The sequence below is a fragment of the Gadus macrocephalus genome, chromosome 4 (genome assembly GCF_031168955.1).
Source record: "Gadus macrocephalus chromosome 4, ASM3116895v1".
Classification (NCBI taxonomy): Eukaryota; Metazoa; Chordata; class Actinopteri; order Gadiformes; family Gadidae; genus Gadus; species Gadus macrocephalus.
In genome coordinates this window covers 5,082,442-5,106,374 of record NC_082385.1, presented here as the reverse complement: position 1 = coordinate 5,106,374, position 23,933 = coordinate 5,082,442, and the positions used below count along the sequence as shown (strand labels likewise).

The 23,933-nt window shown below is 46.6% G+C and overlaps 3 protein-coding genes across 6 annotated transcripts; 2 read left to right on the top strand and 1 right to left on the bottom strand.

The window, feature by feature from the left end:
- The first annotated feature begins 400 nt into the window (after window positions 1-400).
- On the top strand, window positions 401-6,204 carry LOC132455023 (thymidine phosphorylase-like). Of its 2 annotated transcripts, XM_060048722.1 has the most exons (10): window positions 401-562; window positions 1,231-1,354; window positions 1,779-1,981; window positions 3,518-3,616; window positions 3,887-4,016; window positions 4,195-4,313; window positions 4,425-4,587; window positions 4,864-5,091; window positions 5,231-5,371; window positions 5,461-6,204. In XM_060048722.1, the coding sequence occupies exons 2-10, from the start codon at window positions 1,237-1,239 to the stop codon at window positions 5,604-5,606; spliced, it is 1,347 nt and encodes a 448-aa protein (XP_059904705.1). In that variant the 5' UTR covers window positions 401-562; window positions 1,231-1,236; the 3' UTR covers window positions 5,607-6,204. The 2 variants fall into 2 exon arrangements, with proteins under 2 accessions (XP_059904705.1, XP_059904704.1); XM_060048721.1 differs by lacking the exon at window positions 401-562 and having other exon boundaries at window positions 1,207-1,354.
- A 5,398-nt stretch (window positions 6,205-11,602) lies between these two features.
- On the top strand, window positions 11,603-20,546 carry LOC132455020 (thymidine phosphorylase-like). 3 transcript variants are annotated; one of them, XM_060048715.1, is made up of 10 exons: window positions 11,603-11,778; window positions 12,481-12,604; window positions 13,029-13,231; window positions 14,780-14,878; window positions 15,149-15,278; window positions 18,179-18,297; window positions 18,409-18,571; window positions 18,848-19,075; window positions 19,321-19,461; window positions 19,551-20,546. In XM_060048715.1, exons 2-10 carry the CDS (start codon window positions 12,487-12,489, stop codon window positions 19,694-19,696), a joined length of 1,347 nt encoding a protein of 448 aa, XP_059904698.1. In that variant the 5' UTR covers window positions 11,603-11,778; window positions 12,481-12,486; the 3' UTR covers window positions 19,697-20,546. The 3 variants fall into 3 exon arrangements, with proteins under 3 accessions (XP_059904698.1, XP_059904697.1, XP_059904696.1); XM_060048713.1 differs by lacking the exons at window positions 11,603-11,778; window positions 12,481-12,604; window positions 13,029-13,231; window positions 14,780-14,878; window positions 15,149-15,278 and adding exons at window positions 15,601-15,758; window positions 16,304-16,427; window positions 16,766-16,968; window positions 17,415-17,513; window positions 17,873-18,002; XM_060048714.1 differs by lacking the exon at window positions 11,603-11,778 and having other exon boundaries at window positions 12,456-12,604.
- Window positions 20,547-20,876: 330 nt separating this feature from the next.
- On the bottom strand, window positions 20,877-22,953 carry lsm8 (LSM8 homolog, U6 small nuclear RNA associated). The gene is made up of 4 exons (XM_060048765.1): window positions 22,792-22,953; window positions 22,561-22,601; window positions 22,079-22,206; window positions 20,877-21,059 (listed from the first exon to the last, which is right to left on the bottom strand). Exons 1-4 carry the CDS (start codon window positions 22,820-22,822, stop codon window positions 20,969-20,971), a joined length of 291 nt encoding a protein of 96 aa, XP_059904748.1. The 5' UTR covers window positions 22,823-22,953; the 3' UTR covers window positions 20,877-20,968.
- Window positions 22,954-23,933: the final 980 nt, after the last annotated feature.

Below are 23,933 nucleotides of genomic sequence, written 5' to 3'. Positions count from 1 at the left end.
ATGGACGTCTCGGGGTCAGGGCGGCTCGGTGCGGGACAGCTCGGCTACGCTAAATCTGGCTGGTGTTTTCACCAACGACGGTACCCTTATGGCAGGGCAGGGTGTAGCCTTCTCGGGTAGTTACAGTATGAGAGATGAGGAACTAAAAGGAGAACTGAGGTTTGGCTTCATATTGTTTACATCGTACAGCTCTAGTGGACTTGAACCCTCACTTACCTCTCGGGTTGTTGCAGTATGAGAGATGACGAACTGAAAGGACAACTGAGGTTGGGCAACAGCTCTAGCGGACTTGACCCCTCCCTCATCTCTCGGGTAGGGTCAGTATGAGAGAAGAGGAACTGAAAGGACAACCGAGGTTTGGCAGCAGCTCTAGTGGACTTTGCCCCTCCCTCATCACATCCTGTGGCTCCTGGCTCTAGCTCCTCGCAGCTCTCACCTCCACGTCCGCTGCTCTCCCATTGGTCAGTTCCCTGCGTTCTGCCCTCCCATTGTCACTGACATCTACAGTTTGAGCTTTACGATACGGACCGAGACCACAGAATCATTCCCCGTCAACAATCAGGTAGGTGTGTGCGTGTGCGTGTGCGTGTGTGTGTGCGTGTGCGTGTGCGTGTGTGTGTGTGTGTGTGTGTGTGTGTGTGTGTGTGTGTGTGTGTGTGTGTGTGTGTGTGTGTGCGCGTGTGCGTGTGTGTTTTTGGGCTTGCAGACTGGTACATATACTGTATCACTACTATTGAGATGGTTCAACACTCTATCCCTACTATAGAGATGGTTTAACACTTTCACTACTATAGAGATGGTTTAACACTATCACTACTATAGAGATGGTTTAAGTTGAACCATCTCTGTATTAGTTATAGTGAAAAATATACAGAGGACATGACCTCGGTGTCCTTCAATGGCAGCAACGGCCCTGACAGTAGTGATAGTATGAAGGTATTCAATACTGTCAGTTTCTTTTCTGTGAAACGAAACCGCGCGAAGGGTAATTAAAATATGTTAATCCGCTGGTCTACCACTAGATGGCAGCAAGATGGTAAGAGGCTGACGGTAATAGGCTGCATCAATAAAAGTTATAATTTGTTGCAGAAAATGATGATGCAAATGGTCTGCCGAATGTTGACTACTATAGAGATGGTTTAACACTATCACTAGATTCACTACTATAGAGATGGTTTAACAAAGTGTCACTACTTTAGAGATGGAGGTCTAATGTATGTGGGTATGCAGGCCACCATGCTGTCCATTCCAGATCTGATCAAGAAGAAGAGGGACGGCAATGCCCTCAGTGATGAAGACATCCAGTTCTTCCTCCAGGCTGTAGTTGAGAACAACATACAGGAAGCTCAAACAGGTCAACACACACACGCACGGACGCACTCACACACACTCTCACGCACACACACACACACACCATGAAGTGCTCCACAAGCGCTAGGTGGAATATGGGAATGAGTGGTGTTTCAGGCTAAGTGGTAGCCTACATAAGGTATAAGTGGTATAAGGTAAGGTGGTACCTAATGTAAGGAGATATATAAGGGTTAGATGGTAACTACGGTAAGGTGGTGTATTATATAAGGGTTAAATGGTACCTACGGTAAGGTGGTGTATTATATAAGGGTTAAGTGGTTGATAAGGCAAGGTGCTATAAGGGTTGAGTATTGTTTAGGTTACCTATGGTAAGGTGGTACCTAAGATAAGGTGGTACCTAATGTAAGGTGCTAAAGGGTTAAGCGGTACCGAACGTAAGGTGCTATAAGGTGTGTTTCCGTGTCCAGGGGCGATGCTGATGGCCATCTTCTTGAAGGGCATGGTTGCCACGGAGACGATGGCCCTGACCAAAGCGATGAAGCTGTCGGGGGAAGTGCTGTCGTGGCCCGAGGAGTGGGCGGGGCTTGTGGTGGACAAACACTCCACTGGCGGCGTGGGCGATAAAGTGAGCCTGGTGCTAGCGCCAGCGCTGGCGGCCTGTGGCTTGAAGGTGAGTTTAGCATTAAGGCCCCGTCCACACGGGAATGATTTTTCGGTGAAAACCCATAAGTCTTGTGTGTTTGGGCCGACCGTGCAGACAGATCCGGCGATTTCGGTGGCCGAAAACACACTTCTTTGAAACCAGGTCCCAGTGTGGATAAGATAGAAGGGTATTAGTAAATATGTATTAGAGCGTTTCTACAGCTAGATGCGTTTTCGCAATGAATCCGTCTTTACAGAGATTTTCCTGAAACGCATCAAAGGAAAACCTGCTGTCATCACCGTACCTGAAGATGCTAAAGTCAACACGCTAACGGCAACAAGCTAAAATCAACATGCTAAATTTAACATGCAAAGAACAGGATATATTAAAGGTCCCATGACATGCCACCCGGTGGGATGTGATTAGCCGTCCCAAGCCGTTTTGGAATCTGCCCCTTATGACATCACAGGTGGGCGTGTCCACCAAGATGGGTGCTGGATAGACCAGTCTACCAGCCTACAGATTTCAAAAGCGGCTTGTAGCGGCTAATCACTCCACACCTAACAGACACGCCGTTTTGGAATTTTCCCCGTATGTCGTCATAAAGGGAGATGCCACCCTCCCATTTCTCTGCTTTTCCAGCTCAGAGAATTTGGCCCGCCAATGAGCTACGACCGTGCGAGCTCCACTTGTGTGTGTGTGTGTTTGTGCGATTACACACACTGCAACGCAAGTGTGTGTAATCGCACAAACACTTCTTTGTTAATTGGATAACTGTTCTGCTGTTGGTGTTACGGCGAATAACACACATAACAGGCTGCCTGCTGCCGAGGCGGTGATCCCTCGGCAGCGAGGCTCCGGCGGGAGACAATCGCGGTCAACAATCGCAGGCAACAATCCCTTTCCATGTCGTGGTTCAGTCTACTTCAGATTGATTGATGTGACGTGGAAGAACCGGAGACGTTGGAGAACCCGACGCAGTTGTTTGAGATTCATAATATCGTCTGGAGGCGCCAACAGCTTTTGGCCGTGATAATATATATTAAATGATATAGATCTATGTATAATATGATATCATTTAGGTTTTAGAGCTCCAGGACTCCTGCCGGAGCAACCGGAGTGTTCTAGAATATTTACACAACACGGTCAAAGGCTGTGTGCGCCTCGCCATTGCGTTACATCCACTGTAAACAGAGCGCATGGTACTGTGGCCGCAAGCTGCTCAGGGCCACACCCCCACCCTCCTCCTTGACCCGCCTCTCTCCTCCAACTTTGCATTAAAGCTACAGACACCGAAACGGCTTTAATGAGCAACTGGCTCGGAGTGGCTGTAATCCTGCACCACGGCAGAATTTCGGGATCGTCTTCAAATAAGGGGCCCACTAATACCTATATTAAAGCATCCATAAAGTAGCATGCTATGGGACCTTTAAAGTCAACATGCTACAACACCTATTATTGTGTGTGTGTGTGTGTGTGTGTGTGTGTGTGTGTGTGTGTGTGTGTGTGTGTGTGTGTGTGTGTGTGTGTGTGTGTGTGTGTGTGTGTGTGTGTGTGAGATAGGTTCCCATGATCAGTGGGCGGGGCCTCTGTCATACTGGAGGAACTCTGGATAAACTGGAATCAATCCCAGGGTTTAACGTCGGCCAGCCGCTCCAAAAGGTGACTAACTCAACTCACTCAACCAACCCAACTATTTCAACTATCTCAACTATCGCAACTTAATCAACTACCTCAACTTTATCAACGAAATCAACTATTTCAACGAAGTCAACTATTTCAACCAGCTGTTCAACAAGGTAACCCACCAACGGTTGGTTGGGTTGGTGACCAACCCAACTTAACCGAGTCCAACTGCCCGCCTGCCCGCCTGCCTGCCTGCCTGCCTGCCTGCCTGCCTCTCTCTCTCTCTCTCTCTCTCTCTGTCTCTAGCTGCGGTCCATTCTGGCGGAGGTGGGCTGTGTGATCGTGGGTCAGACTGTCTCTCTGGTCCCAGCGGACCGCATCCTCTATGCCCTGAGGGACGCCACCAGCACTGTGGAAAGCCTGCCCCTCATCACCGGTACCAGTGCTAAATAGAACTAGTACTACGACTAGTACCACTTAACCAGACCTATTCTCATGCTAATACAGCACTACACAGGCCTAGCCTCATGCTAGTATAGAGCTACATGTACCCAGCTGCATGATTATATATCGAACTACACAAACAACGATGTGTGGCCATCTTGTTTCTCCAGGGTCCATCATCTCTAAGAAGGCAGCAGAGTCTCTGAACTCCTTGGTCCTTGACGTCAAGTTTGGGGGATCAGCTATCTGCAAAGACCTAGCTAGCGCTAAGGCGCTAGGAGAGTCCATGGTTAGCATCAGGGACGTTGTGACTCTAAAGTTACTATGATATTAATGTTCCCTTCAGAGTATAAACAGTGTGATTACTTTGGTCTGGGATAAACCGAGTGTCGTCCTTTAGGTGACCGCCGGTAACAACCTGGGCATGAAGACGAGGGCGGTGTTTACCCACATGAGCAATCCTATTGGTCGATGCATCGGCAACAGTGTGGAGGTCATCGAATCACTGGAGACCCTGAAGGGAAAAGGACCCAGCGACCTGATGGAGCTGGTCAGCACCCTGGGTAGCAGCACACCATACCCCATAATGCCCCACAATACCCCACGATACCCCTGATACAACCCCCCTACCCAGATGATGTCATACCCTGGATCCACCCCATAATATACCCTAGACCAATACCCTCTGATACTACCCTCTACCCTATAATATAATTCTCTACACCCTCCCAGTTATAATACCCTATTATCTAATACCCTGTACCCTAGAACCCATTCCCTGTAACCCTTGACCTTTGTATGTCTCAGGAGTCATTGGACTGTGTTATTTTTATTTGAAGGGGGCGTGTTGCTGGTGATGACAGGCAAAGTGAGCAGCCTATCGGAGGGCGGCAGATTGATCACTGAGAGTGTGACTGGTGGAGCAGCTCTGGCTAAGTTCCAGGCCATGATGGTAGCTCAGGGCGTGTCCAATGAGAATGCTCAATCGCTATGCTCCGCCCAAGCAGACTACCACAGCATCCTGAGGAGAGCAGACCACCAGACAGAGCTACGCACACACACCCAGGGTACTCTCTCTCTCTCTCTCTCTCTCTCTCTCTCCCTGTGTCAATGAGTCTCTCTCTCTCTCTCTCTCTCTCTCTCTCTCTCTCTCTCTCTCTCTCTCTCTCTCTCTCTCTAATTGAGTGAACCCCTCTTTCTACCTAGGGGTTGTCATGGAGATCGATGGGCTTGTCTTGGCCGAGGTCCTCCATCAGCTTGGGGCGGGGCGAACGAATGCTGGAGAACCTATCAATCACAGTGTTGGGGCGGAGCTACTGGTGTCATTGGGTGAAAGTGTAAATAAAGGTGAGGTCACTTCCTACCCTTACCTGTCAGGCGATGTTGAGGTTAACATGTGTTAAAGACAGTTAACAAGTGTATCTATCTGTCTCCAGGCCGCCCATGGTTACGGATCCACTTTGAGAGTCCGGCTCTGACCCCAGACCAGACGAGTCGTTTGGAGGGCGCTCTGACTCTCGGTGGATCAGGAGACAAACCTCTCCGAGGATCACTAATCGAGGAGATGATCCCGCCCATGTGACCTGTCAGTCATTGCCTTTTAATGAAGTTCAGCTACCGCCTTATGATCAAGAAGATGAATGATGATTGAAGTTTTCTTTTAATTGGGGTTATTGATAACATATAAAAGTTTACATTGACGCTTTCAACTTTTTATTTTTAAACAATGTGTAATACACCACCTAACTCCACGTCACGAATCACCCACTAATACCCATAATGCACCACCTAATACCCATAATGCACATAATGCATAGTGTATCTCTGTGTTCACATTTCTTCGTCTAGGAACAGGCCAGTGCCTCTCCTACTGATACATGGTTTTATTTCCAACATTCCCCCATTTGTTATGTCCCAACAAGGACGAACCAACCCGGTCGTCTGAGACATAGCCAGGGCCGTATACCTTATCAAGGGAGACATTGCATCTGTGATTTTGTTATTCAGGCTTTCTTTCCTATAATACTCGCCCCAAACCTTTGGCTTGGTGAGAGGAGGGGTCGACAGCCAAGGAGCACGTCGGGGGACTGCTGCTCACCACCTGCACTAAGACCATTCCACATAAGTCTGTACCTGTGCTGGATTACATCCTCTAATAAAACATCCATTCAACCCTCTGATCCAACCTGGCAAGTTGCTTTGATTTCAACTTCAAGAATTACTACTACGACGAAAAAATGCAGAGTCAATACGAACGGTTTAGAAATAAGCTGAAATCTTACACCTAATACCAGGGTTTCCCACAGAACTTTACAGCTTAGGCGGTCGCCTAAGCAACACACGCCTGCAGCATTCACTACGACCTAAAAGAAATAATAAATATAACGAAGAAAGAAAAGTATCAAATATTCCAAACTTCATTCATTCTCTGTGTATAGATCAGGCTGCAGGGCAGCAGTCTGACACTGCATTTTCTGCGGGAAACCCTGAATACCCAAGGTGCACCACCTAATACCCACAATGCACTGGCTAACAGGTGTACGGCTGTTATAGGGGTTGTTTATTAGACCGTGGACGTCTCGGGGTCGGGGCGGCTCGGTGCGGGACAGCTCAGTTACACTAAATCTGGCTGCCATTTCGACCAGAGACCCTTATGGTAGGGCAGGGTTCATGGTAGGAAAGACCCAGTGTAGCCTGCGGCTAAATCCAATGAAAACAACGCAGAGTCTATACGAACAGTTTAGAAATAAGCTGAAATCGATCATTCGGTGCTGTGACACCGTCTTGAAGAGGGAGGAGTGAGAAGAGGCCTGGAGACCTGTCATCTGAAGATTGCCCTGTGGTCGAGAAGACCTGCCTTGAAGACGTCTGATCAACGCCTGCCCTGCTGAGGGATCCGCATCTTATTCAACGCGGCTGAAGCAGCGCATCTCCATGCACCACGTGCGAATCACTCGAAGAAAAGAGAGAAAAGAACAAGAAAGTAATCCTAAAATAATATTCACACACATAACCATTATTCTTTTTTTACTTTTAGGCTGCACTACATTTGCTGAGTAATATAGTTCTGTCTTTAAGAGCTTGACAAAGTAAAATACCTATATTAGTGATTAAGAGCGCTCAATAATAACTGAATATACGCTGTATGAATTTAAAGTAAAGGAAAAGGGTTCGAGCCCCGATTTCTGTCTGGGTTAGAGTCCTAGAATCTGGATTGGAGTCCGAGAACATGGACCAAGTTCCTTTAGTTTGTGGTTAAAGTCCTGACGTCTGTCTGGGTTTGAGTCCCAGCATAAGGACCTAGTTCCTTTTGGTCGGGCCAAGTCCCGAAATTGCCAGCAGGGTCACTCAAGTGATTTGTTAATCTCTGCTAGTTTGTCAATGTTGATACGTGTCCTCGTTAGAATTTAGACGTTTGATTTGTCCAGGGGTTTTGTTTTACGATTTACCAGACAAGATGTGAAACCGTTTTTCTATTGACCTCTGGCACGGTTGTTATATGTTTTGCTCCACAGGCATTGGGTCTTAGACAGGTGCGGGGCGTGGCGAGCGGAGCTGGGCACCGCACCGGGGCACACCTGGACCTCATCAACTCATCACACACTCTTTCTTTAGACTGGCGGGGACTGCTCGTCGGTGCCAGATTATTCCGTCTCATTCGGTACTTTGGCTGACGAGTGTAAATCGACCTCCGATACTCTGACCTGATCTTTGTTATTCCTAAAGTTGTGTGATCTTTTCGCCGGTAGCCAATTCCTCGCAAGCGGATAACCACCGGACCGCAGCATTCTCCGGTGCCTCTGCCAGCTACGCCTACCCGCTCCTGTCTTCGCCTTGCCCGCTGGATATCTTTTGAGTTGCCTTTTGACGATAAACTTTGGATTGTCCGAACTGCTTCTGTCTCTGCATCCGGGGTCCAAACTAACATTTCCGCTATCCGTAACAGAACCTACTGGTGAGGTTACATGAATCGCTAGAGGTTTTTTTTGTGTTTTGTTGTTTTGATTCCCGGCGTAAAAATCAAAGTTACGGGTTACGTTGGACAACCTGAGAAAAAATAGTGGGCCATCACCTTGTGTTGGCATACCGTGCTCCGTGGGAGATTTTTTATTTTAAGGGGTTAAAAGCTCCGTGAACGGTGGCTATTTTTTTGCACAAAAGAGATGGGTTGGCAAGTAGTCAAAGTGGGCGAGATGGAAGTAAAAACACAGAGTGATCCGCCGATTTTTGAGAAGATAAATTCTAAATATTAGGATACTCTAGATAGGGAGAGAAAAAGAAAGAGAGGTAAAGCAAGTAGACAGAGAGAGAAAAAGAGAGAGGAAAAAAAGCGAGTCAGAGAGTGAAAGAGAAGAGATGTCCATGTCGGTTTCTTCTTGACACAACTGCTCAGTTTTTTTAAGAACATTTATGCCATTATTTTATTTTTTTAACAAAGGTTCACTCATTCATGCACACAAGTTTATGGAGAATCATGATTACTGATTACATATATAACCATTTTTTGTGAGGCTGTGCCTCCCCCAAACTGGTACTTCACTTTTTCTTTTAAATTACATGTTTCATCGTACCTGGACGTCCAGGAGACACGGACACGAGTCGGATCCTTGTGATAGCATATCTGTTCTTGAACTGAACTGTGTCTCAGCGTTGTCCTGACGCCCTACTACGAACTTTCATCCCCATCACACCTGCAGTGACCATAACCTGGAAAAGAACTCTGTTGCAACTGCCTACTCAACATCATCTGAGCCATGCTGTTACTGGTATTGTTTGTAATGTTGTCGTGCCATCTTTTTACAGGGGGAAATTGTTCATTTGACAGCTAAGTCCACAAAGATAACACTTTTTTGCAAATGGCCCATGGGTTAGCTAAGGCTAAAGGGGTGCAGTCATTAAGGTTTGTTGGCTTATGCCATCTTCATCTCAGGTATATCCTACCTCGCTGTGCCATTCACCATCCACAAGTATATTGAAGGTAACCACCCCCCTAGATCTGTAGCAACCCAGGTTCCCTATTACACTTCCCAAATGGATGCAGGTCCCCCAATTAAGATCAAATTTAGCTATGCTCCTAAGGGTGTCATGCATTTGGCGGACCAATGAAGGAAAAGGGCGGGATATGGGTAAGAGTGTGTGTTCACATTCAGCCATTGTGGGCCAGGAACAGTTATATCAGAAAAGATTCCGTTGGTAAATGTCCTCCTACCCCCATTAACCCACGTGCCTGGTGCTTCACCTGGCTACACGATTGCCACTGATGCCTTGCCTATAGTAAATGGGACCATGTTTGTGTGTGGACAGGACACTTATTCATATCTGCCTCCTAATGGAGTGGTTCATGTTATGTCGCCTATGTAGTGCCTGCGGTAACGGAACAAAAAAAAAAATACACTGCCTAGGGTTGTGCCGATGGGCATTGTCATCGTCCGTCGTGATGGCTGACATCACGATGGAGGGCCACCATCGTGATGGCACGCCCCCCCCCCCCCTATCAGACACACACTTATCCTAGTCCATTATATAGTTAACCTAAATACTTTGCAGGGTTTGCTCTGTAAATTAAATTGAGAATATAACCGATGCATATGCATGCTATTTTAAACACGGCCGCCTTTGCCAGAGACGTGACATGTTAGTCTTCCGCGATCTGATCGCATTTCTCGAGCCGGATTACACAGTGCCATGTCGCCAAACTAGGACTGTGCGGCTGGAGAAAATGTACAGAGAAGCAGCAGCCTCCCTCTGTGAGATCCTGTCCTAGGCGGAGAAAGTTTTCGTCACCGCCGATGCTTGGAAAGCGTTGAGAACGGAGTCGGCCAGCTAATAGGTGTACAGATGCTACGGGGATTGTACGGGGATTGCACCTCTCTGAGGTGCATGTACAAATTCACTGCCTGATATGAATCTGTTGCTAGAGTGAGATTGGACTCAGCCATAAAGATGTTGCATAGTTCATGTTCATTGTTCCATAGAGTTCAGGTAATGCAAACATCACGTTCGGCCGACCGCTGGGGACGTTAAGGTTTTTCGTTGGCCTGATGGTGTGTGTGTTCCAGGCCTGTGCATCAGGCCAGGCCTCATCCAACTCATCCTGTTAAAAGCAAGAACATAAAAACAGTAAATACATTAAGAACTATAAATGCATATCCAGGGCTGTTCGCTTATTTTTTTTAAGTGGTAGCACTGGTGCCTGCAAGCACAAAAACTCAGTAGCATAAAAATAAATGTTGTAGCACAGTGTGAACTTGCATAACCATAACCCTTGCATTTCACTCTAATTACCTTTGAGCACGTCATCTTGGTCCATTGGCCCATAGAACAATAATATTAATATCTATATCTGTATATTGTTTATCTATACACATAATTATCATAATGATAAACATTTTTAGAACATTTCCTTTTAATTAAAACCAAACTTTATACATTGAACACAGCCTATTCAATTAATTAGTATACATATTTCTACAATCTAGGATAAATTACATAGATTGTTGTGAATGTTTTTGGAGTAGTTCTTCCATGGCTTATTTCAAAAAGTGTCTATATAGGCTACTGTTGACTGCTCTCAGCTCTCTGCAGCTGAAGGACAAGATGTGTCCAGCCAAAGTGGCGGGTGGACTCAATAACTTAAGACTACTTTACCCAGTTTGGCGAGTGTTAATTTTGAGCCCTCTAAGCAGTGTTGTGCATCACTTATGGAAGTAAATCTGTGCCATCGGATTTTGAAATATACTGAATATCTATGCATTGAAATAACGTGACTCAAAATAAAATGTTTGTATCATTGGATATTTTGAATAATTATTAGCTATTGCATATAAACCCATGCATAATCCCATTCACGAATATATATAAGTTTTAACAATACTTGCTACACTTTTGTAGTTGATGGGTTAGTAGTTGTTATTTATTTAGTTTAATTGATTATTTATGTTTTTTCTTGAAGTGCTATTTTTTTTTACATTACATACATTGCACATACTGCACCCCTGAAATCTTCAATATATACGTTATAAAACAATGTGCATGGGGTGAGTAGTGGTGTAAAATAACGTGATTCTGCAGTGGGTGCATTATTTGACAGAGCCAATTGGTCTATCCACATACTGTGTTGCTTGGAAAGCGTTGATTACGGAGTCGGCCAGCTAATAGGTGTACAGCTGCTACGGGGATTGTTTATTGGACCATGGACGTCTCGGGGTCAGGGCGGCTCGGTGCGGGACAGCTCGGCTACGCTAAATCTGGCTGGTGTTTTCACCAACGACGGTACCCTTATGGCAGGGCAGGGTGTAGCCTTCTCGGGTAGTTACAGTATGAGAGATGAGGAACTAAAAGGAGAACTGAGGTTTGGCTTCATATTGTTTACATCGTACAGCTCTAGTGGACTTGAACCCTCACTTACCTCTCGGGTTGTTGCAGTATGAGAGATGACGAACTGAAAGGACAACTGAGGTTGGGCAACAGCTCTAGCGGACTTGACCCCTCCCTCATCTCTCGGGTAGGGTCAGTATGAGAGAAGAGGAACTGAAAGGACAACCGAGGTTTGGCAGCAGCTCTAGTGGACTTTGCCCCTCCCTCATCACATCCTGTGGCTCCTGGCTCTAGCTCCTCGCAGCTCTCACCTCCACGTCCGCTGCTCTCCCATTGGTCAGTTCCCTGCGTTCTGCCCTCCCATTGTCACTGACATCTACAGTTTGAGCTTTACGATACGGACCGAGACCACAGAATCATTCCCCGTCAACAATCAGGTAGGTGTGTGCGTGTGCGTGTGCGTGTGTGTGTGCGTGTGCGTGTGCGTGTGTGTGTGCGTGTGTGTGTGCGTGTGTGTGTGTGTGTGTGTGTGTGTGTGTGTGTGTGTGTGTGTGTGTGTGTGTGTGTGTGTGTGTGTGTGTGTGTGCGCGTGTGCGTGTGTGTTTTTGGGCTTGCAGACTGGTACATATACTGTATCACTACTATTGAGATGGTTCAACACTATCCCTACTATAGAGATGGTTTAACACTTTCACTACTATAGAGATGGTTTAACACTATCACTACTATAGAGATGGTTTAAGTTGAACCATCTCTGTATTAGTTATAGTGAAAAATATACAGAGGACATGACCTCGGTGTCCTTCAATGGCAGCAACGGCCCTGACAGTAGTGATAGTATGAAGGTATTCAATACTGTCAGTTTCTTTTCTGTGAAACGAAACCGCGCGAAGGGTAATTAAAATATGTTAATCCGCTGGTCTACCACTAGATGGCAGCAAGATGGTAAGAGGCTGACGGTAATAGGCTGCATCAATAAAAGTTATAATTTGTTGCAGAAAATGATAATGCAAATGGTCTGCCGAATGTTGACTACTATAGAGATGGTTTAACACTATCACTAGATTCACTACTATAGAGATGGTTTAACAAAGTGTCACTACTTTAGAGATGGAGGTCTAATGTATGTGGGTATGCAGGCCACCATGCTGTCCATTCCAGATCTGATCAAGAAGAAGAGGGACGGCAATGCCCTCAGTGATGAAGACATCCAGTTCTTCCTCCAGGCTGTAGTTGAGAACAACATACAGGAAGCTCAAACAGGTCAACACACACACGCACGGACGCACTCACACACACTCTCACGCACACACACACACACACCATGAAGTGCTCAACAAGCGCTAGGTGGAATATGGGAATGAGTGGTGTTTCAGGCTAAGTGGTAGCCTACATAAGGTATAAGTGGTATAAGGTAAGGTGGTACCTAATGTAAGGAGATATATAAGGGTTAGATGGTAACTACGGTAAGGTGGTGTATTATATAAGGGTTAAATGGTACCTACGGTAAGGTGGTGTATTATATAAGGGTTAAGTGGTTGATAAGGCAAGGTGCTATAAGGGTTGAGTATTGTTTAGGTTACCTATGGTAAGGTGGTACCTAAGATAAGGTGGTACCTAATGTAAGGTGCTAAAGGGTTAAGCGGTACCGAACGTAAGGTGCTATAAGGTGTGTTTCCGTGTCCAGGGGCGATGCTGATGGCCATCTTCTTGAAGGGCATGGTTGCCACGGAGACGATGGCCCTGACCAAAGCGATGAAGCTGTCGGGGGAAGTGCTGTCGTGGCCCGAGGAGTGGGCGGGGCTTGTGGTGGACAAACACTCCACTGGCGGCGTGGGCGATAAAGTGAGCCTGGTGCTAGCGCCAGCGCTGGCGGCCTGTGGCTTGAAGGTGAGTTTAGCATTAAGGCCCCGTCCACACGGGAATGATTTTCCGGTGAAAACCCATAAGTCTTGTGTGTTTGGGCCGACCGTGCAGACAGATCCGGCGATTTCGGTGGCCGAAAACACACTTCTTTGAAACCAGGTCCCAGTGTGGATAAGATAGAAGGGTATTAGTAAATTATAGCGTGTATTAGAGCGTTTCTACAGCTAGATGCGTTTTCGCAATGAATCCGTCTTTACAGAGATTTTCCTGAAACGCATCAAAGGAAAACCTGCTGTCATCACCGTACCTGAAGATGCTAAAGTCAACACGCTAACGGCAACAAGCTAAAATCAACATGCTAAATTTAACATGCAAAGAACAGGATATATTAAAGGTCCCATGACATGCCACCCGGTGGGATGTGATTAGCCGTCCCAAGCCGTTTTGGAATCTGCCCCTTATGACATCACAGGTGGGCGTGTCCACCAAGATGGGTGCTGGATAGACCAGTCTACCAGCCTACAGATTTCAAAAACGGCTTGTAGCGGCTAATCACTCCACACCTAACAGACACGCCGTTTTGGAATTTTCCCCGTATGTCGTCATAAAGGGAGATGCCACCCTCCCATTTCTCTGCTTTTCCAGCTCAGAGAATTTGGCCCGCCAATGAGCTACGACCGTGCGAGCTCCACTTGTGTGTGTGTGTGTTTGTGCGATTACACACACTGCAACGCAAGTGTGTGTAATCGCACAAACACTTCTTTGTTAATTGGATAACTGTTCTGCTGTTGGTGTTACGGCGAATAACACACATAACAGGCTGCCTGCTGCCGAGGCGGTGATCCCTCGGCAGCGAGGCTCCGGCGGGAGACAATCGCGGTCAACAATCGCAGGCAACAATCCCTTTCCATGTCGTGGTTCAGTCTACTTCAGATTGATTGATGTGACGTGGAAGAACCGGAGACGTTGGAGAACCCGACGCAGTTGTTTGAGATTCATAATATCGTCTGGAGGCGCCAACAGCTTTTGGCCGTGATAATATATATTAAATGATATAGATCTATGTATAATATGATATCATTTAGGTTTTAGAGCTCCAGGACTCCTGCCGGAGCAACCGGAGTGTTCTAGAATATTTACACAACACGGTCAAAGGCTGTGTGCGCCTCGCCATTGCGTTACATCCACTGTAAACAGAGCGCATGGTACTGTGGCCGCAAGCTGCTCAGGGCCACACCCCCACCCTCCTCCTTGACCCGCCTCTCTCCTCCAACTTTGCATTAAAGCTACAGACACCGAAACGGCTTTAATGAGCAACTGGCTCGGAGTGGCTGTAATCCTGCACCACGGCAGAATTTCGGGATCGTCTTCAAATAAGGGGCCCACTAATACCTATATTAAAGCATCCATAAAGTAGCATGCTATGGGACCTTTAAAGTCAACATGCTACAACACCTATTATTGTGTGTGTGTGTGTGTGTGTGTGTGTGTGTGTGTGTGTGTGTGTGTGTGTGTGTGTGTGTGTGTGTGTGTGTGTGTGTGTGTGTGTGTGTGTGTGTGTGTGTGAGATAGGTTCCCATGATCAGTGGGCGGGGCCTCTGTCATACTGGAGGAACTCTGGATAAACTGGAATCAATCCCAGGGTTTAACGTCGGCCAGCCGCTCCAAAAGGTGACTAACTCAACTCACTCAACCAACCCAACTATTTCAACTATCTCAACTATCGCAACTTAATCAACTACCTCAACTTTATCAACGAAATCAACTATTTCAACGAAGTCAACTATTTCAACCAGCTGTTCAACAAGGTAACCCACCAACGGTTGGTTGGGTTGGTGACCAACCCAACTTAACCGAGTCCAACTGCCCGCCTGCCCGCCTGCCTGCCTGCCCGCCTGCCTGCCTGCCTCTCTCTCTCTCTCTCTCTCTCTCTGTCTCTAGCTGCGGTCCATTCTGGCGGAGGTGGGCTGTGTGATCGTGGGTCAGACTCTCTCTCTGGTCCCAGCGGACCGCATCCTCTATGCCCTGAGGGACGCCACCAGCACTGTGGAAAGCCTGCCCCTCATCACCGGTACCAGTGCTAAATAGAACTAGTACTACGACTAGTACCACTTAACCAGACCTATTCTCATGCTAATACAGCACTACACAGGCCTAGCCTCATGCTAGTATAGAGCTACATGTACCCAGCTGCATGATTATATATCGAACTACACAAACAACGATCTCTCGGGTAGGGTCAGTATGAGAGAAGTGGAACCGAAAGGACAACTGAGGTTTGGCAGCAGCTCTAATGGACTTGACCCCTCCCTCATCTCTTGGGTAAGGTCAGTAGGAGATAAGAGGAACTGAAAGGCCCCTCCCTCATGGCCCCTCCCTCATCCCATCCTGCGGCTCTGGGCACTAGCTCCTCGCAGCTCTCACCTCCACGTCCGCTGCTCTCCCATTGGTCAGTTCCCTGCGTTCTGCTCTCCCATTGTAACTGACATCTACAGTTTGAGCATATATGATACGGACCAAGACCACAGAATCATTCCCCTGCAACAATCAGGTAGGTGTATGTGTGTTTGTGTGTGTGTGTGTGTGTGTGTGTGTGTGTGTGTGTGTGTGTGTGTGTGTGTGTGTGTGTGTGTGTGTGTGTGTGTGTGTGTGTGTGTGTGTGTGTGTGTGTGTGTGTGTGTGTGTTTTTGGGCTTGCAGTCTGGAATATGTGTACTGGTATACTGTATCGCTACTATAGAGATGGTCAAACACACTATCACTACTATTGAGATGGTTTAATTCACTATCACTACTATAGAGATGGTCTAACACACTATCACTACTATTGAGATGGTTTAATTCACTATCACTACTATAGAGATGGTTTAACACACTATCACTACTATAGAGATGGTTTAATACACTATCCCTAATATATAGATGGGTTAACACCATCACAACTATAGAGATGGTTTAACATTTTCACTACTATACAGATGGTTTAATAGACAGTATCACTAATATAGAGATGGTCTAACATTATCACTACTATAGAGATGGTTTAACAAAGTGTCACTACTTTAGAGATGGAGGTCTAATGTATGTGGGTATGCAGGCCACCATGCTGTCCATTCCAGATCTGATCAAGAAGAAGAGGGACGGCAATGCCCTCAGTGATGAAGACATCCAGTTCTTCCTCCAGGCTGTAGTTGAGAAGAACATACAGGAAGCTCAAACAGGTCAAAACACACACGCACGGGCGCACTCACACACACTCTCACACACACACACACACACACACACACACCATGAAGTGCTCCACAAGCGCTAGGTGGAATATAGGAATGAGTGGTGTTTCAGGCTAAGTGGTATAAGGTAAGGTGGTACCTAATGTAAGGTGATATATAAGGGTTACGTGGAAGCTGGTGGCAAGGTGCTATAAGGGTTGAGAGTTGTTTAGGTTAAGGTGGTACATATGGTAAGGTGGTACCTAAGATAAGGTGGTACCTAATGTAAGGTGCTAAAGGGTTAAGTGGTACCTAATGTTAGGTGCCATAAGGTGTGTTTCCGTGTCCAGGTGCGATGCTGATGGCCATCTTCACGAAGGGCATGGTTGCCTCGGAGACGATGGCCCTGACCAAAGCGATGAAGCTGTCGGGGGAAGTGCTGTCGTGGCCCGAGGAGTGGGCGGGGCTTGTGGTGGACAAACACTCCACTGGCGGCGTGGGAGATAAAGTGAGCCTGGTGCTAGCGCCAGCGCTAGCGGCCTGTGGCTTGAAGGTGAGTTTAGCATTAAGGCCCCGTCCACACGGAAAGGATTTTTTTGGTGAAAAGTCTTGTGCCCATACGTCTTGGCGCTTTCGGTCGCCGAAAAAACACACCTTTTTGAAACCAGGTCCCAGTGTGGATAAGATAGAAGGGTATTAGTAAATATGTATTAGAGCGTTTCTATATTTAGATGCGTTTTCGCAATGATTCCGTCTTTACAGAGATAGTCCTGAAAAGCATCAAAGGGAAAAAAAAGCAGTCAACCTACTGTCATCAGCGTACCTGAAGATGCTGAAGTCAACATGCTAACGGCAACAAGCTAAAGTCAACATGCTAAATTGAACATGTAAAGAACAGAATATATTAAAGGTCCCATTGCATGCCACCAGGTGTGATGGGATTAGCCTTTACAAGCCGTTTTGGAATCTGCCCCTCGTGTGTGTGTGTGTGTGTGATAGGTTCCCATGATCAGTGGGCGGGGCCTCGCTCATACTGGAGGAACTCTGGATAAACTGGAATCAATCCCAGGGTTTAACGTCAGACAGCCGCTCCCAAAGGTGACTAACTCAACTCACGCAACTCACTCACCCACTTAATCAACTAAATCAACTGTCTCAACGAAATCACCTATTTCAACCAGCTGTTCAACAAGGTAACCCACTAACCCATTCTAACCGAGTACACCTCCAGCAGCCCTCTATCAGGTAAGTGTCTGACCCCCTCAATACAGCTCACACTCTGCACTGGGGGGACTCCAAATCAGTTGATTCTAACCGGTATATGTCTCTGCCTGCCTGCCTGCCTCTCTCTCTCTCTCTCTCTCTCTCTCTCTCTCTCTCTCTCTCTCTCTCTCTCTCTCTCTCTCTCTCTCTCTCTCTCTCTCTCTCTCTCTCTCTCTCTCTCTCTCTGTCTCTAGCTGCGGTCCATTCTGGCGGAGTTGGGCTGTGTGATGGTGGGTCAGACTGACTCTCTGGTCCCAGCGGACCGCATCCTCTACGCCCTGCGAGACGTCACCGGCACTGTGGAAAGCCTGCCCCTCATCACCGGTACTTGTGCTAAATAGAACTAGTACTACATCTAGTACCACTCAACCAGAACTTTTCTCATGCTAATACAGCACTACACAGACCTAGCCTCATGCTAGTATAGAGCTACATGTACCCAGCTGCATGATTATATCGAACTACACAAACAACGATGTGTGGCCGTCTTGTTTCTCCAGGGTCGATCATCTCTAAGAAGGCAGCAGAGTCTCTGAACTCCTTGGTCCTGGACGTCATGTTTGGGAGAGCAGCTTTCTGCAAAGACCTAGCTAGCGCTAAGGCGCTAGGAGAGTCCCTGGTTAGCATCAGGGATGTTGTGACTCTAAAGTTACTATGATATTAATGTTCCCTTCAGAGTATAAACAGTGTGATTACTTTGGTCTGGGATAAACCGAGTGTCGTCCTTTAGGTGACCGCCGGTAACAACCTGGGCATGAAGACGAGTGCGGTGTTTACCCACATGAGCAATCCTATTGGTCGATGCATCGGCAACAGTGTGGAGGTCATCGAATCACTGGAGACCCTGAAGGGAAAAGGACCCAGTGACCTGATGGAGCTGGTCAGCACCCTGGGTAGCAGCACACCATACCCCATAATGCCCCACAATACCCCACGATACCCCTGATACAACCCCCCTACCCAGATGATGTCATACCCTGGATCCACCCCATAATATACCCTAGACCAATACCCTCTGATACTACCCTCTACCCTATAATATAATACTCTACACCCTCCCAGTTATAATACCCTATTATCTAATACCCTGTACCCTAGAACCCATTCCCTGTAACCCTTGACCTTTGTATGTCTCAGGAGTCATTGGACTGTGTTCTTTTTATTTGAAGGGGGCGTGTTGCTGGTGATGACAGGCAAAGTGAGCAGCCTATCGGAGGGCGGCAGATTGATCACTGAGAGTGTGACTGGTGGAGCAGCTCTGGCTAAGTTCCAGGCCATGATGGTAGCTCAGGGCGTGTCCAATGAGAATGCTCAATCGCTATGCTCCGCCCAAGCAGACTACCACAGCATCCTGAGGAGAGCAGACCACCAGACAGAGCTATGCACACACACCCAGGGTACTCTCTCTCTCTCTCCCTGTGTCAATGAGTCTCTCTCTCTCTCTCTCTCTCTCCCTGTGTCAATGAGTCTCTCTCTCTCTCTCTCTCTGTGTCAGTGAGTCTCTCTCTCTCTCTCTCTCTCTCTCTCTCTCTCTCTCCCTGTGTCAGTGAGTCTCTCTCTCTCTCTCTGTCAGTGACTCACTCACACTCTCTCTCTCTCTCTCTCTCTCTCTCTCATTGAGTGAACCCCTCTTTCTACCTAGGGGTTGTCATGGAGATCGATGGGCTTGTCTTGGCCGAGGTCCTCCATCAGCTTGGGGCGGGGCGAACGAATGCTGGAGATCCTATCAATCACAGTGTTGGGGCGGAGCTACTGGTGTCATTGGGTGAAAGTGTAAATAAAGGTGAGGTCGCATTCTGCACTTACCTGTCAGGCGATGTTGAGGTTAACGTGTGTTAACGACAGTTAACAAGTGTATCTATCTGTCTCCAGGCCGCCCCTGGTTACGGATCCACTTTGAGAGTCCGGCTCTGACCCCAGACCAGACGAGTCGTTTGGAGGGCGCTCTGACTCTCGGTGGATCAGGAGACAAACCTCTCCGAGGATCACTAATCGAGGAGATGATCCCGCCCATGTGACCTGTCAGTCATTGCCTTTTAATGAAGTTCAGCTACCGCCTTATGATCAAGAAGATGAATGATGATTGAAGTTTTCTTTTAATTGGGGTTATTGATAACATATAAAAGTTTACATTGACGCTTTAAACTTTTTATTTTTAAACAATGTGTAATACACCACCTAACTCCACGTCACGAATCACCCACTAATACCCATAATGCACCCCCTAATACCCATAATGCATCACCTAATAGTAGTGTATCTCTGTGTTCACAATTCTTCGTCTAGGAACAGGCCAGCCTCTCCTACTGATACAAGGTTTTATTTCCAACATTCCCCCATTTGTTATGTCCCAACAAAGACGAACCAACCCGGTCGTCTGAGACATAGCCAGGGCCGTATACCTTATCAAGGGAGACACTGCATCTGTGATTTTGTTATTTTTTCCTATAATACTCGCCCCAAACCTTTGGCTCGGTGAGAAGAGGGATCGACAGCCAAGGAGCACTGCATTTTCTGCGGGAAACCCTGAATACCCAAGGTGCACCACCTAATACCCACAATGCACTGGCTTATAGGTGTACGGCTGTTATAGGGGTTGTTTATTGGACCATGGACGTCTCGGGGTCAGGGCGGCTCGGTGCGGGACAGCTCGGCTACGCTAAATCTGGCTGGTGTTTTCACCAACGACGGTACCCTTATGGTAGGGCAGGGCTTATACGGTGTAGCCTTCTACTAAATTCAATGAAAAAGAACGCGACACATTAAAACAAAAAGCAACAACGGATCTTTTGCAAGCAGTAACAGCAGTTCCTGATCTTCTGCACAACAATTTCTTCAATAAACAAAGCTTTCGCCGTTGTCCATGAATACCTCCCGGATACTTTGTTTGTTATCATCCCCCTGTTGCACGGAAGGTAAAATTCTCTGTCTACCAATTCACAGAATTTTTTTTTATAGATCCACCTTTTTGGCATCCTTTCAAACGAGTACTGAGAATAGGAGTGGCTCAGCGCTTAATTTGGGACCCTGCCCGTCATTTGGCAATGGAAACGCCAATATAAGCGGACTGAGACACCCCAAACCGAGCAATTGGTGTACGTAAAGCAGTGAGCAGAATCAAACAGAGGCGCTCTGAGGTGCTCGTGATCGTAGTGCTTCCTGTGTTCTACAGCCTCCACACGAATGACAACTCAAATATCAAATCCTCAACTTTATTTATAAAAGAAAACATTCAAAAACACACACACATACACACCTCAGGAGAGGTCAAAGGTTAAAGGGGGGGGGGGTCAATGGGCCACGGAGTTGAGTGGCTCAGCCCTTATGTTGCCGAGGTCCAATGTAGAGTCCGTCTCCTCATCCACCTCTCCGATCACCGCCCTGCAACACACACACACACAGTGATCACTAGGGCCCGACCGATTTATCGGCCTGCCGATTTAATCGGCCGATTATAGCCTTTTAGAAAATAATCGGCATCGGCCAAAAAGACGCCGATTACAACCTTTTTTTTTTATTTTTTTTTTTTTATAAATGTTATTGCGATTAGTATCCTGCAGATTGCGCTCCTACTCGCCTTGCTAACTAACAACTTTAGCTGGAGTAAAAAAGAGGAGATTGAATTTTACCGTACAACATGAAAGCACGCTCGCTCAGGCAGCTGCGCGCTCACCTCACCAATGTACACAAGACGCGTTGTTTGAGCATGTTGTGCCTGTTTTTCTTTAGGTCCCAGGCCATGTTAATTTGTTATACTGTAGACTCTAACGGTGAGACCATACTGCTCAGCACGCACGTGTTAGTCACTGCTCACGAGCGCAGCACATTGTAATGTAAAATGTAAAATAAATAACTAACTCCCACTCATTTTTGACTGTAAATGTATTCTAAAACACTCAAAGGTTCTGCATTCAATTCACATATTCGTCAAAAGTGTTTAAAGTATATTTAAGGTATCAAAAACTACGTTTTATATATATATATTTTTTTTTTTTTTATCGGCCGATTAAATCGTAATCGTAATTTTTCTCTGAAAATAATCGGCATCGGCATCGGCACTCAAAAATCAATATCGGTCGGGCCCTACTGATCACTGCACACAAACTGATCGCTGCAACACACTGACCACTGTACTGCAACACACACACTGATCACTGCACTACAATACACACACACTGACCACTGTACTGCAACACACACACACACACACACATTGATCACTGCACTACAATACACACAAACTGATCGCTGCAACACAAACACACTGACCACTGTACTGCAACACACACACACATTACTGCACTGCCACACACCACCCTGCAACACACACTGATCACTCATCACTGCAACACACACACACAGACCCCTGCAGCACACAGTAGGGAGGTAGCAGTACTCACACGTTGTCGCCCCTGACGATGTAGAGCCCCAGCACCACCTGCTCCACCCCCTGAGAGGAGCTGAACACACGCTCATGGCTCTCATCCAGGATCAGGTTGATGGTCTGGTCAAAACCCTTCAGCGTGCCCTGCAAAACACACACTCATCAGTGCCCTGCAACACACACACACACACACACTCACAGATCACTGCAACACACATCACTGCAACAGAAACACACACACACTCACAGATCACTGCAACACACACACTCACTGCAACACACACACACACACACACACACACACACACACACACACACACACACACACACACACACACACACACACACACACACACACACACACACACACACACACACACACACACACACACACACACACACACACACACACACACACACACACACACACACACACACGAGGAGTAGGATCACTTTAAGCTACACATGGCCAATCAGGTGCTCTGAAACCTTCCTCACCACGATCATCCTGCCGTCCGAGGTCACAATGGCGACGGTCCCTGAGGCTGAGTTAAGGAACAAAGAGCCGTTAGGGGTCCAGTGGGAACCCCGATAATACAACAACACAGTGCAGATAGCAGCTAACCAGAGCTAGCCTAGCTCCGAGCGCCATTGATCAACAGCTAACCAGAGCTAGGCTAACCTCAGCAAAGCAGCGCTAGCCTGCTTGGCTAATCTCATGAAGGATACGGTTGATGTAGGTCTCCAGCGCTGTGGACATGTCGAGTCTGAGGGCGGCAGTTGTTGATAGTAGCAAGTAGTTCTGTATAAGTAGAGACTGCAGGGATGCTAACGCCGCTAACACTGTAAGAAGCTGCGGGTTACCGACAAGACTAGTCGATCACCGAGCGGCAGGAGAGCAGAACACAGATCGATCTAAAAGTCTATTTATTATTTATAATTTACCAATGATGTGAACCTGTTTTGAATTATTTATTTTTAATATGATGTGAATGTTTTATATGTATATATTTTTGACATGATGTGATCCCGATTTATGTTTATATATATATATATATATATATTTTTTTTTTTTATTTGACAGGTGGTTAGGGTATGAAGCTGCGAACAAACTAATAAAAACATCAACGTGTGTGTGTGTGTGTGTGTTGTGTTATCTTATGTGAAGATGTTATCAGTGACAGTGTTATAAGCGGCATGTTTTCTCTGTTTTCATGCCTAATGGGTCTTTGTTTTGAAGTCAATCAAAGCAGCTGCAGGTAATTGCATGTTCATTTGGCCACGCCCACTTTGTAGTTTTCTTTCATCTGCAGCTCTAAGAAGTTTAATAAACCAGCTCTTCATTACATCATGGTCAGCTTTTAGTAGTTCAATAAACCAACACTGTCTTCATTGCATAATGATCAGCTCTTAGAAAATCAATAAACCAACAATGTCTTCATTACATCATGATACGCTCTTAGTAGATCAATAAACCAACCATGTCTTCATCATGATCAGCTCTTAGTAGATCAATAAACCAACACTGTATCATGATCAGCTCTTAGTAGATCTATAAACCAACGTCTTAATCATAATTGGCTCTTAGTAGATCAATAAACCAACGTCTTCATCAGCTCTTGGTAGATCAATAAACCAACACGTGCTTCACTACAATCTGACCTATCAGGTGATTGATTTGAGCTTGAATGGACTTAATTTTGATTGGTCAGATTGCTCAATATCAGTTTCACTAAAGTTGGGCACCAATCCTGAGCTGTAATTGGTTGATGAGGCCGGCTGTCATGAATGTGGTGATTATCGAAGAGCTAACCTTGGCCTTCATTTACATTGAGGTTTGTTGAATAGAACTCGACATTTGCTCTCATTTT